This window comes from Chaetodon auriga, chromosome 2 (assembly GCF_051107435.1).
Source record: "Chaetodon auriga isolate fChaAug3 chromosome 2, fChaAug3.hap1, whole genome shotgun sequence".
NCBI lineage: Eukaryota > Metazoa > Chordata > Actinopteri > Chaetodontiformes > Chaetodontidae > Chaetodon > Chaetodon auriga.
In genome coordinates this window covers 14,650,644-14,665,504 of record NC_135075.1, presented here as the reverse complement: position 1 = coordinate 14,665,504, position 14,861 = coordinate 14,650,644, and the positions used below count along the sequence as shown (strand labels likewise).

General features: G+C 42.8%; 1 protein-coding gene across 1 annotated transcript; it reads right to left on the bottom strand.

Annotated features, from left to right (window-relative positions):
• Positions 1 to 331: 331 nt before the first annotated feature.
• On the bottom strand, positions 332 to 14,522 carry LOC143331399 (fidgetin-like protein 2). The gene is made up of 3 exons (XM_076748232.1): positions 14,350 to 14,522; positions 13,270 to 13,499; positions 332 to 4,329 (listed from the first exon to the last, which is right to left on the bottom strand). The coding sequence occupies exons 2-3, from the start codon at positions 13,292 to 13,294 to the stop codon at positions 3,176 to 3,178; spliced, it is 1,179 nt and encodes a 392-aa protein (XP_076604347.1). The 5' UTR covers positions 13,295 to 13,499; positions 14,350 to 14,522; the 3' UTR covers positions 332 to 3,175.
• Positions 14,523 to 14,861: the final 339 nt, after the last annotated feature.

Here is a 14,861-nt window from a genome sequence, read left to right as displayed (position 1 = left end):
TGAATTGTACGATTGCATGTAGAAAAATTGCATACCTTTGAATGTTCAGCTGACTTGCTGTCAACGAACTTAAAGAGTCTGATTAATTGGAAGTGTAATATATGAATAGAATTACTGCCAAATTACATGGCTCTCTCCAGGAAACTTCCAAGGAGATTATTAGGAAAGTGGATGGAGCAAATACAAAGTGACACAGTTAAACACAAATAATAGCTGTATTGACAGGAAACTTGGCGAACACTTTTATCAGTGTCTGTTACAAAACCGGGTGAGAAGAGAGAAGAAGAATAGTTTTGAATTTCACAGAAAAAAAAAGGACAAAGTCAGGTTTGGTGTGATATCTTCATATCCATGACACAACAGCCTTTAGTGAGGTAGACTATAACAGGTCAAGAATTAGAAACATTGCTCCTTATAACTTGCATGTGAAATGACATGAAATAAATATTTCCATGTACAATGTCTTCAAAATGAGGTAGAAATGGTTACAGAGAATGTATACGGTACAACAAAAGTACAACTGAATTACAAAGATAACACTGAAATGCCATTTTCCATCTGTTGGACAAACTCAACTCCGCTCGCTTCAATGAACCAGAGTAACGCCAATTAACAGCAAATACTGTTGTTTGTTGCCGTGTTGATGTAGAGCACATGTTATTCTGTGGCATTGAAGAGCATTCAATTGTTGAAGCTAAGCGCTTAAATACTTTTAAAATCTGAGGGTAAGATTACTTTATTATTATCTGAACACCTTTTTATTACTCTGCATTTTTTTCTTCAGTATATTTTGAAGCTAAATCATTATGTGATTAGAGTATTTTTTCCACACTCAACCACATTCAGAGTACATTTAATTTTCTGAATGTGCTTATATTTCCAAAAGAGGCATTGAAATAAAATCTTATCACATTGAATTTCAGACTAAATCTGAAGCTGCATTTCAGCCTAAATTTTTCTATTAAAGGGGATCCACTCTCTGGGCATGCTTTTAGGCAAGAGTTCGGTTTTGATACAGCCCCTGAAGGGCTTCATTTTGAAAAAAGTAATAAAAAGTATGGCACAACTTATGAAGGGGTGGCATAGTGGAGCAACACAGCTGCAACTCGATGGAAAATAAAGGTTTAGAGTTGTAACTGTCCATATTTTCCAACAGTGCACATACTTGGTTAATATTTAACCTCTTCCTTCTTCATGATATCATTCATGTTAGAGCTCAAATCAAGTTGATTGACTGGTGACACTGTGCCAAGCAAGTTTTAAAATACTGATATGGGAAATGGAGTTTGGACACAGTAAGACATTTGATAAACATGCCTATTATAGAGCATATGCTGTAATATGTGTACATCTTGATATGTCAGAAGTTGTTTATCAGGAGTGCTTTGTTTTGACAGTTTGTCCACAAAACCGTTTCCCCACTAACTACACTAACACTTAACATGTCATTCGTTTTTTCACCAAAACCTATAAGAGAATTACATCTATACATGAAGAAAATATGTTTCATATATCTAAAAACATCATAGATGTACATTATGGCATGTATTGTCCTTTTAAAAAAAATATCTGAATTACATTCAACATTTCAGGCCTTGGTACAAAAACCTCAAGTTTAATTTCCCAGAGCTAAGAAGCAGTGTGTGTGTGTGTGTGTGTGTGTGTGTGTGTGTGTGTGTGTGTGTGTGTGTGCGCAGGTGTGGGTGTGTGTATGTTTTCTACTGTTCTACTGTTTCAAAGGCCTTGTAAGTTCATCGTTTCCCTGAAGTGTTCAGAGTATGCTTTGCTCTTAATAAAAGCCATGGCTCCGTTTTCATCTTGCTCCATAAAGCTCCCTACAAACACCCTAAGGTAATAACATACATTCTTATTTTATCATTTTGAGGTAACAATATTCTTCCTGAGTATTCAATAACACAACGAAATCATCCTTTTGAGAGGCAAAAGTAAAGAGAATGCATATTAAAAAAAGAGTAAATCCTAGCAGACAAGCAGATAGAGCTTCAGAAAGGATGTTATGTTGAGGCACTCACTCAGAAGCATGTGTCTTCGCTGCAAACTACATGTCTCTCAGTTTGGGCTGTGCATCCAACAGAAGTATCAAACAGGCTTACAACTGTTTGCTCTGAGTGAATCTTTGCAGTATGCAGACTTAAATGTAGTTATTTGTCTGTCTCTGTCTGTCTGTAGATTTGCGTAGTCATTATTTATTGAAATATTTTGAATATTAAAGACAAGGCATACGCCGGATTAGGTATCATGTTATCCACAGATTCCTTAAAAAGATACCTTAGTGTTCAGATCAGCAGAAACCTGCAAGTAAACAACACGCCCCGAAGATGATCTGCATATGCTACTGTCAAATACATTTTTAAATGAACATAAAGTCTTTCCTTACATCAAAACAGTTTAAAGGGCGGCTTCATGTTTACTATGTAATCATTTGATAAGCAGCTTGGTATGTGTAAACTGGACAAAAACAAATGTTCTTCAGCAATTACAAAGGTTGAGAAGAGATAAAGAACATGAAAAGAATGGGTTAAGGAAACTGGACACAAGTTGAGAATGAGTAAAGGTTGGGGGAAAGTGTGGGACGAGCAGGGAAACATTCATTTCTCAAGGCCAAGTGACACGCCAAGCCTTGGAGTCAGTAAAGTAGCTGTGATTGTGCTGAAGTAGTATGGCAGTCTCACCATTTTACTTATTGCTCTCCTTACTTTCTAATCAGTAATGATTTTGTGGTGTGGTAGAACGTATTGCAGTCAAAGGCCTTCTACTGACATAATAGCCACAAAAAATTACACCAACTTCTAAAACAGCAACATTGCAGTACTGCTGCCACAGTAGCAGAAAGGAAATAAATAGGATCCTGAGAGAAACAGACACTCATTCATTTAGACTCTTGTCGTTGCCTATGTAAAGAATGCCTTAACCTCACCCTTAAGACTTACCTCAACCTTACCAGGCAAAATGCCCGGTGACTCTTTGGAAAGACGTGAATAATGAAAATGTTAAAGATGCACAAGAAATACCAGTCGTGTGCCCTCTTGTGTTCTCTAGTAAAATGAAAGCTTTCATTGACAAATCCAAGTTCATTCCCCCAAATCTGTGTGGATTAAGAACCCTGGTTGGTATCAAAGAGTGAAAGAATCCTGTCAAATGTCGATCAGGGTTGTCAGCGCCCTCCAGTGGGGTCCTCAGATCGTGTGTGCGATGCAGGTATCTTCATAGACATTCTCTGTTGCTGAGGAAAGCTGTGATCACCTGACACGCTCTCTCCAGCTAGGCCTGATGGTGGGCTGTAGTCCCTTGCCCCACCATAAGGGGGTGACATCAGGGGCTTTCCAGGTTTGAAGGCCTGTGGGTCTGAGGCCGAGCTGCTCATATCATAACCATTGCCATGACCTTTGCCATGACTGTTTCCATGGCCGTTGCCATACTTTCTGTAGCGTGATCCCTCCACTTCTGTTCCCTCCTGCTCTTCCTCTGCCATCTCGAAGGCCTTCCGTTTCAGTGGCACCCCTGCCTCAGAGCTACCTCCCAGGCTGTGAGATGGGTAGCTGTAACTGCCCCCTACCATAGTCGGCCTAGGTGCCAGAGGAGTGGGGGCACTAATCCCAGAGGGCAGGTAGGAGGCACTGGGGTGGCTGTATCCAGAGGACAGGCTGGTTTGGGGGTAGCACCCTGGTGGGTAGTTGTAGACTGGAGTGCTGGCGCTGTAGCTGGGCACCAGAGTTGGTGCAGCCTGCAAAGAGTGTAGAGGGGCAGGAGGAAGTGCTGCGCTGGGCTGAGGGCAGTATCCTGAGGACAGGTAGGTGCTGTTGTAGGCAGGAGGGTATTCCTGAGATGACGGGGCACTGCAGGAACCAGCACCACTGTAGCCTGGCTCAGAGGCCAAGTTACTGCTCACTACTGTCACACTTCCTGTGGCTGGGATGCCCACAGATGCAGAGCCCACCTTGGCACCAGTTATTGCCTCCAGTCCAGGGTAACAGTCCATGCCCTGACCCAGTGCCCAGGGCTCAGATTCAGTTTTCAGGAAAGTCCCAGGCTCTGAGTAGGCTCCTGTTGCAGAGCGTTCATAGGGCAGCTCCAAGCCTGAGTATTTCTCAGCATATCGTTTTAGCAGAGACGAAGCTGTAAGGGCTGATATGTCATCACTGGCCCAAGGGTAACCTGAAGGGACAAAGCCGCGGCGGGCAGCTGTAGAGTAGGGGTCGTGTTTGTGGGCAGATGGTGGCGAGGTGGTAGAGGTGACATCGAGGTGCTGCTCAGGCCACTGAGATAAGGGGGCGGCGTGCTCCGGAGACCAGTGCATCTTCAACAGACCTGACAGAAACAAGACCAAAGCCGAATTAGTCCACACAATCATGAAATTATGTTATCAAATGTTTTAGATAAGGAGTACATATTGGCAGTCTTTGTCTGGACCTGATAAAGCTTGTGCACCATATCTGAGGTACGTCGCCCCTTCTGTCTTCCAAAACTCACAAGCAAGCCAAGACTCTGGGCTCATTAATATCTGCCTCCTACTCGCCTTGGCTAGCTGACCCTTTTCCAGAATCATGTCAATGCTTAGCCCGTGCACTTCCACACAGGCAGGGGACAACTGTTCTAATCTTTATGTGAAGCCGGCAACATAGCCCCCAGCCTGGTCTCCACGGTGATAAGCCTCTATCAGCCTGCGCACTGCCCTATGCTTTTGCCTCTCTCACATTGGGGCCATTGTTGTCTCTCTGTGACTCTCTTAGCCCACAAAGCCACCCCCACAGAGCGTGTGATCTAATTCGGCCCAAACCTCAGGGGTCTGCTGGACAGGGGGAATTGGGGGGGGGGGGGGGGGGGGCATAGTACTTTTTCATCATACTACAGAGAGAGATTGGACCAGTACATCTGTGAACACTATTACAAGTGTACCAATTGATTGAGCAGTCAAGAAAGTCCTGTTTTCTCGTGCCATATGTGATTATACATGCACATTTATACAAACAGAGTAATCCACTGGTTTAGTGGTTGTGGGCTTTTGCTTGGCTTTTGCAGGCCTTGTCTTTTTGAGCAGGCATTAGGCTGACATTCCAGGCATTGCAGAGTATTATTAAACTGTCCTGACCCCAGGCCTTGGCTAGAGAGGCTTCCCTACAACAGTGCTGGACAGAGGAAGAAGCCATTGCCTCGGTTTCACCAACAGGGGTGGAGAAATAATTTCTTTGTCAATACATTATTGTGTCATTAATAAATTGGCACCAATATTGTGATATATTCTCTTGGACCTTTTGGGCATAATTGTGTCTTTCCTTTGGAACTGTTTTGATTTCAAAACTAAAAATACCATGTGACTTTTAATTAAATTTGTTATGTTTTTACCAATTGAGTAGTGGTTTTGTCAATAAAATGTGAGAAAATAGTGGAAATCCCTGTAGAACTTTCCAGACCCCTGAGTTAGCAGTCAGTGAAATCAAAAGATATTCAATTTCCAATTATATACAGCATGGAGGAAAACAGCAAATTCTCACATTGGAGAGGCTGGGACCAGAAACATACCATGTATTTTTGCTTGAAAAATGACTTAAACAGTTAATGAATGATCAAAATATTTACTGATTAATCTTCTGCTCATTGACTAATTGAGGAATCGACTAATTATTACAAAGTGTTCCTGAGTCCATGTAGTAATATCCTTCATACAATCATGTGTTCACAAAGTGGTGAACATAGCTCCATCCATGCTTGTGAACGACTGAGCCTTTCCGGGATGCCCCTTTCATACCCAACTATGATACTATCACCTGCTACCAATGAACCTGTTTACCTGTGGAAGGTGTTTTTGGAGCATTCCACAACTTTCCCAGTCTTTAGTTGCTCCTGTCCCAACGTGTTTGAAACATGTTGCTGCCTCAAATTCAGAATAAACATATATTTACAAAATCAATGATGTTGATCAGTCAAACATGAAATATATTGTCTTTGTACTGTTTTCAGTGAGTATATGTCAAAAAGGTTTAGCAAGTTGTCACATTCTGTTTTAATGATGTTTTATACAGCATCCCAACTTATTGTCATTAAGGTTGTAGTCAGGAAATAATAGCAGCAGTGACAGGTGGTATTCATTCAGCCTCTCACACGTCTGGTCTGAAACTGTCTACATGTGGATTATGCTAGGTTGTGTCACATGGCCATGACTAGGACCACCAGATGGGCCTCAAACAGTCCACATGTTGATCCCTAAATTAAATGATCCTTCAAACCAATAATCCCACTCATCCAATCCAGGTTTCGCAGTGCCCTAAAACAGCACAAGCTCCAGCCAGGATCAGAGAAATCCCTTTGCTCCTGGGAATTCTAACCAGTCATGGTACCTCTGCCGAGCACACAAACATTATTGACGCATGGTGGAAAAAGAGCTTTTATTCCCACCAACACACATTCATATGTACGGAATGACAGTGACAGAGACAAATGCTCAACATGCAAGAGTATGGGAGATATTCCTGAACAGTTAAGTGAGACTAAATGACACAGGAAAATACTTAACCCTGTCTAGAGGGTGTTGATTGTTTGTATTTCACAGTAAATCTGTAAATCATGGCTGGATTGTACACGGGTAAACCAGGGGTTGGGAGTTAGGCCCCCAAACCCCCTAACTCCTAACCACAGTGCCTACTGTGAAGTGATTGTTACTAATATTGCAGAATGAAAGGGTTCAGTCATTCATACCATTATCAGGGCCCCAAAAGTCCTTCTGAAAAAGGATGTTAAGTCTGTGCTGCAGGTGCTACTCAGATACATGTCGCTGCATTGTATTGGACTGTACTGTATTGGACATGTACATAGAAAACAAAAGATCTTGGGTAAATTGGTTGGTCACGGGAACAGCGATGCAGTACGATTCATTGCTTGCGTGTTACCACTTAAAATCCATTTCTGATGTCATATATAAAGATTGATACAAAAGATTTATAGGTCTGCAGTTTGCATTTTCTTTATGACTTACAAATATTTAGCCTCTTGGACCTGAATGACCTTTACTTTTAAAATTGTTTGTAATTAGCATTCTGTTGATGTCGAACAGATTGTGAAACTTTTTGAGGCAAAACTGCAATTTTTAGATCAAACCTATATGAATTTGGCTTGGCTGAGTCTACTGTCCACTGACAATCAGTGTGCAGCTCTCCACATGCTTCAGCTGAATACGTAATATTCATTTTATTAGAAAATATATTAAATAAATCCAAACTTAAATACAGACTTACACACCATTAACCTACTGTGTGAACAAAGACCATCAGTATATGAAGAATTAAAAAGTGCGGTGGCCTTGTGGCCGTGTTCCCACTCTCATCCATGCATGCAGGCACACACACACGCACATACAGGGTCATTGGAATGATACTCACTGGTCATGCTGATTGCAGGCATGAGCCAATCATTTGCCGCTTTGCCTTCATCTATTCCTCACACCCCGTCTTCATCCGATGGTCTATAGTCTATCCAAGACATATTTGACCGCAGTAATTACTGTCTGGAATCCCCATCAGGATTCATTGGAGGAATGTGAATACTTAGCGAATGGAAATATCGCTCTGAGATCAGACGATTGACAAGTGAACTGCAGGGCCTAGATGGGTTAAAGACCAGACTGAGGAAACCAGACTAATGAAGGATTAGAGTACACAGGGCTTATGGGTGTGTCAGTGCTTGGTGACAATCTGACAGTCATGGATGAGAATTGGAACAAGCTTGCAATGTAGATTGAAGGATTTATTCCAAGGTGAGGGCACAAAATAAATGTCTTACTTATCATGCATTCAGATATCTTTACATTACATTCCCTATTGCAGAAGTTCTTTCAAATTTCCACTCTTTGTACACAGTAAGGTAGTGTTACCTCAGCTCAGATTTTACAGACTGCTTATTCATAATACACCTTTAGAAGATAAAACTGTGGATAACATTGCCATCTTTGCCTATTCTCCACAAAATGTGAATTCCTGCAACAGATTAAAACCTCTTACTGTTCATGAATGCTGTAGCATCTTGTGTTAAAGTGAGGACATTGGGGAGCAGGGCATTAGGAGGGATGAGTGAGGGAGCCCCTAACCCTAATCTAGCACCTCATGTTGGCTTGGGGCTTGGAAATACCCCTCCATTCTTGGCTATGCTTGGCTTACCAAGAGACAAAGATGGGTACTAAGCCGGCTTGGTGCTATGACAGCTTTCCTTAATCATTGTGATTATCATACTGTCGACCAGCACCAGTGTTTCCTCTTTGTCCTGCAGCAGTTCGGCTGGTGAACACATCAAATGAATGGAAAGCTCACAGGGATGAGAAAACCATAGAAACAGCAACATGAAAGAAGGTCAGATCTTCTTGAGCAGTCAGTTTACATCAGCAGTTGTGAACAGAAATAGGTTATGTATGCCATACTGTCACTTTACTCTTTAGTGATCGTAAGCAATGAATTTAAAGACACACTTTGGTCAAATGCCACTGTAATATCGTGCAACATACATTTAAGTTGCTTCATATAAAGAAGCATGAAAATAATGTAAAGTCATGTTCCTAATGTCCTCGACACAACAATCACCACCACCACCACTGCAAGCTTCCCATCAATTTTGTATTTCTTCCCCATGTGCTTCCGCCATGTGGTTGCAAGTTTTCCTGGGGTCCAGCTTCATGCCCTCCATTTCCCCGGCCTCCTTCTTAATCCATGTTTTTTAACTCAGTGTGAGTTCATGTTCATTTTATTCATGTGGCCCCCAGGATTTGTCCAGGCAGTTTGCACATAGATCAGTTCTAGAGCAGGAGTTATTGTTGTAAGTAGTTAAGCTCTATATCTGTAACAGTACTTAAAATGCCTTTGTGCGGGGAAAATGAATGATTTCTGCATTTAAAAACATTGCTCTTACAAAACAAACAGGACAGTGAGGGCCTTGTGTCTCTGCTTTGACGCTGGTGGGAGCATGTGATAGTGTGTGTGTTTGCATGACTCTGTATTTGTGTACATATGTTTGTGCCCCAAACTGGAAAGTATCTTTAGAATGGAGCTCCTGCTAACGACTATATGTTTACATTAAAGAGATTGTCTACCCAAAGTCTTTTGAGTATGAAACATTCACTCCCTTCAGGCAGCTGTAAAAGGTTTGCAGTTTCACCAGTGATGGGGACACACGGTGGTCAGAACCTGTCATTTACGAAGGTTTCCAGTGGTAACAGCATGACACACGTCTCCAATGTTTCCTTCTGTGCTCAAACATTTTTTTCAAAATATAGTTACACTGCTTATGTAATACACTCAATTATGATATTGACAATACCAATGTGTCAACAGAGGACAGTGTGCCTTGACCTATCTTGGCAGAGCCCTCAGCAGAGGGATCTTTCTCTCATTGAAATGAATGAGAATGCTTTGTTTTTTGACTGTTTTTGGTCTGAACATGGAAGAATCATTTGTATCCATGCAGAGAACTTAACGTCTGATCTGATTCTTAGGTGAAGTGACACTTGGATGCAGGAGTATAAACCGTCTGAAGTTACTAACTAAAAGAAGGAACGCTTGTCCACAGCAATTCCTCTGAATGATAATCTGAGCAGCCACCTCTCTTATCTGTCATCGACCTACAACTCTAATTCTGTTAGTTTTGAGTGAAGAAAACAGGGTTGAGGTGTTACTGGAGTTTAGATGTAGGAACCTTTGCCATTAGAAGATTACAGTTTGGGCTAGATGCCAGTGCTATATTACAGCAGTATCATGTGTTAATTCTAAAGCCAAACATGGTCATGTTTACCTCCTCTTACATTCATTTCTTCACATGCTATAGACCAGTGGTGGTGAAGAGAATTTTGCTATGGTTCAAATGGTTTTGCTTGATGAAACATAACCAATTTGCGTTACTGGGAAGAACTAGATTACGTTAGGAGATGTCATGTGGGAGCACTGAACGTGTTGAAGCAAGAGGGGATAAAGCAGAACGAGGTTAGACAGAAATTACTTTCTCCCTCTTTTTTCATCTCTCCTCAACAGCTCCTACAGTATATATTGGTGCTGCATGGCCTCGAGGTTCACCAAACAGAAAAATAAGATGTACATATATATGTGTGCTCCCAGTGTGTAAAGCAGGGAGCAGGGCACTCATTAATAGTAACCTGATCTGTTCAGTAAAGCTCTCCGTCAAGCCATCAACAGCCTCCACTAAAACCGGTTCCAGTGCTCTTTAGCTATTACTGCTTCATGAGTGTTATCATCGATCGGATATGTAAACTCTGGTTATTCAACAAACGATTTCCTCTGTTATGGAAACAAAATTTCACAACATGTTTTCACGGTGGAGACTAGTTTGACTCGTGGTCCACTGCATGGTCAGTATGAGTAATTAGGAGTTAATTAGATGAAAGTACGTGTGGGGGAAGGGGCATGGCTGGATTGGGATTTGGGGGTTGTGGAGCATCAGAGGAGGCTTGTTGGCCGGCTGGTTGGCTGGATGGGGAGTGGAAACAAAAATCACCCTTCTGTGGCTGAAAGGTCCTCTGTTAGTGCTTTTTACTCCACTCACAATAAACAAAAGACTTACATTTCCTGGGGATGGACAGACACTCAGAAATACACACACCTAAACGCACACACACAGGCTCCAGCACTCCTACTATATTGTGGTTTTGCTGCAGTGCTTAGCTTCAGCTGGCCAACAGGCAGAGGAGCTCTTGGTCATCCATCGGATGAGTCAGGCTGCTGGAATGCCAGGAATCTAACCTGCAATCTATTTACAAAGCACATATCCTCTCCATACGCTCAGCACACACTGTCCACTCCCAGGCTGAAGGCAGGGAGCAGGCAGAGAGAGAACATGCTTACTTACAGTGCTGATGAATGACCCTATCAGCTGTTTACACATTATTGGGTGATTTGTATTACTTAAGAGTTAATTCACACCACTGCTTGTAAGATCAATACAGAACACATCAGAGAAGTGGCTTATGACTATACATGGTTGCACGTCAGGATTCCTGTGGCAGTGGACAATGGATTACACACACATGCACACACATCGCCCAGCTATCTCTGCCTTCCTTGCTTGCAGAGTAAATGAGGGTTAGATTGTTATGTAAGCACTGACCATGGGCTAAAACACTGAGCATGAAGCCAGTGTGAAGGAGGATCTGCTGAGGTGAAAACCCTCCCTCACCTTCCTCTTTCCCCCTTCCCCCTTTTTCTCCAGGCCTGCACAGTCCACCAGGCCACACTGCTGACAGCCAATCAGCTACTGTACCATATCTCACTCCAGTTTTATACATCTCTAACCTACAAGACATTTCTAATGTTGAAAATGTAAGTCAGAACATGGCTTTTCCGGCTCAAACAGACACACCCAATCTCACAGATCAATCTCCAAGCGCTGTTGAGAAGCTAGTTCCCTTAAAATCATTTTAATCCTTCTTCTCTTTGCATTTTATTTCTCACTTTCCTTCACTTTGGTTTTTCCCCAAAGTCTTCCCTCCTTGAGCCTCCCTCCTCCCCTCTGAGCCGCAGTAAAGACGGGGCCGTGTGTCCGAGCCTGTGTGGTCAGTTGTCCCCCTCCCCCACTCCTTTAGCTCACACACACACATGTGGCAGAGGCTGGCCTGGCCCCTCATTGCTTATTGTGTCCACTCATATATCAGGCTGCAGCTGACCAGTCCCTCCTGGTGTCCTCTCCATCTGCCCTTCACTTTGCTCTTTCTCTGTCTCTCTGTCATTTAACCAGCGCATGTCTCAACTATAACACCTAATGAGGTTCTAAGGTGTGCTACAATTTGCTTAACAAGCTTCCATGATTGCTATGGAGGACTAGTGTGTGTGTGTGTGTGTGTGTGTGTGTGTGTGTGTGTGTGTGTGTGTGTGTGTGTGTGTGTGTGTGTGTGTGTTTGTGTTTCTTTGTCACTCTATCCAGGACTAATGAGAAGCTGGTGACACCAGGTTACTAACGATCTGGCTTTCATTCACAGAATCATTTCACCCTAGTAACTGGTACTAAAAAGGGCTAAAACCGCTCATTACTCTCTCCATCTCACACAATCGTCATCATGGACAAAGCCCATAATGAGGTGTGGGTGATTGTGATTGTATGTTGACTTGTTTGTTTTTGTGTATGTGCAGATTGACAAGAAATGTGTGCGTCTGTGAGCTCAGATCAGAAGCGGTTGGGGTTGTAAAAATAGATGCTAGCTTAGGATTGTGTGCAGTTTCTGTGGGAAGAAATGTAACATGGCGCTGTGAGTCTTTTTGAGGGAGGAATGTGACATTCGTACGTTACTAAAACTTGTGTCTGCTCACAAAATTCCCTTTTTTCTTTTTTCCCCCTGTGTTTCTGTTTTCCACTATATGTCTCTGTGCATCTGTGTTCGTCTTAAGAATACAAAAAAATAAGAAGTAAATCCCTGTTGCATTATTCCAATCAGGTTAGCGTTGTAATCCTGTTAAAGCTTGGCCTAATCAATACCCAAGTCAATCAATATAAGCATATTCATCAGCCTGGATAGCAACCTCTCATGATTAGCACATATACAAGCCAGGACTATACTGTGATGTGTCACATTGATTTATGTGATTTAATCTGCTTTTGCATACTAACACATAGTATACAAACATACAGATATCTACTCTGATAACACTGTGGAAGTGGCATTTCAACACAAAACATGTCATCATATTTTGATGGTCTACACAGGTTATTTTCCACCTTACATACAGATGCAGTGAGGGTATGACAGGAATCTCAAGCTCTGATGGTGCTATCAGTGTTCAAAAAGTGTATAATCAACATTTAATGTATTTTCCACTCTTAAAGAAAAGCTCTGAATACAGTCTCAATCAACTGCTCCACTCTACTCCTTCATGTTCATGCTGCTCCTTAGAGAAGACAGACAGTGGTGCTTTAGTTGCTGTCTGTTTCAACAAATTGCTGGCATACTATATTCACATGGAGGGGCTGAAAAAACAGCAACTGAACACTTTCTGTGAAATTCCTCAATGCAAAGCCCAGAGACTCAGCTGTTAAATCCATTAGCATATCTGCCTTCTCAAAATGACTTCTCAGAGACCCCCCCCAACCCCTCGCTTCCCTCTACTGAGCCACAGGAGACGAGTCCTGGACAAAAGAGGAGCCAAACGAAAGAGGTTGTACATAAAATCAGACTCAAATCAATCTAGGTCACATGGTTCACATACAACATGCCCATCATTGGACTTGACCATACGGCATATTAATCCAAGCACAGGCAGTGTTACTTACTGTATGGGGTGACTGGACTGAGCATTCTGCAGCCCTGGCCCCAGATGAAGAGGAGAGGACCGGGTCCACTTGGTGCTAGTGAGGGCCCAGCTGCATGCTGCGGGGCCTCCCTGGGCTACTGCTTCTCCTGCTGCTGGTGGCTGTGCGGCTGCTGGCTCGGCTAGTGACTGGCCTCCTGCACCCCTCCATGGTTCATTTCACAGTTCAACACCGCTCCGACACACTGCCACCTGAAGAGCACACACATGCCAGCGTAAGTGCCAAAAGACACCATGAATATGACGAGGCTGTCTATTTTTACTTGATGCAGTCACTCAAAGCCAGTTTCTAGGACATTTTTTGAGAAAGTGGTAAATGCATAAGGTCCAAATAATCAAAAATGCCTTTATTTCCTTGCATTTGTTACATGTTAAGTTCAAAATTCCTAATAAAACAGCTATTGTGAAATTAGCTTATGGAAAATTATGGCAGAAAGCAAATAATACTGACTGATAATGAGTTTCTCGTTGCTCGTACTTTTGACCCCTTCGGTTTTTCTGCCTGTTTACGTGCACACATACACATGCACGTGTATAAGTGACCGATCAGAAACAGCTTGAATGCTAAATGCCCTGACAGAGACGGGGCTTTTACCCTCTGCGCTCAAAACCGCACGGCCAGCGGAGACAAGTTTCTAATTCTTTGAAGCCACCCACGTTTCAACACAAACAGCAAACACAATGCAGCAAAAGGAACTTTGTACTCTCTGCAGGCAAGGAAGCCATCCTGTCTTGCGTGGGATAAATGGGGGGGGGGGGATTAGTGTAGAATAGGAGAGCGCACAAGACATATAAGAGTCAACCTGAGTTGACACATAGAAGAGAAATTAATGAGAATGCCATACGTATGTATAAAGAAAATAAAGTATAGCATGTACAATGCAGCAGGAGGATAGCACATAAAAGAGGGCATATCACACATGAGGAGAGAATAGAGAGCATGGGAAATGACAGGAATGTGCAAGAAGCAGCAGAAACATTGTCACTGCTGCAGAAAGGACACAAACAAATTTTCAACAAGTGAGAAAAATGATTTACTGACCTGATCATGCCTGGATTTTGCTCGCCAAGTGGTTCAATTTGGAAAGTAATCCACTATTCCAGAAAAAGTACAACAGGGGAGCCGATGTAAATGTGAATGTGTGAGTGTGTGTGTGTGTGAGTGTGTGTGTCTGTGTGTGTGAGGCTTGCACTCTCTTCTGGGACCCTATCTTTCTCTCCTGCACTCTCTCGCTCGCCCTCCAGCTCCCTTCTCCCTCCCCCCTCTCGCTCTCCCTCGCCTGGTGACAACAGAGCAGCACATACATCCCCTCCCCCAACCACACCGCCCCTCCCCCTCCTTCTCCCTCTCTTTTGTTAAAACTATTTCAGCAGGAAGGGAGAGAGAGGGAAAAAGTGACCAATCATGCAGTGTCAGAGGAGAGCCTGTTTCCCCCTGCTCTGTGTGTGTGTGTGTGTGTGTGTGTGTGTGTGTGTGTGTGTGTGTGTGTGCATGAATTTCTGCATGTTGCATTTGTGCATGACCTTTTCTGCCTAAGTGTAGTGTTTTGCTTT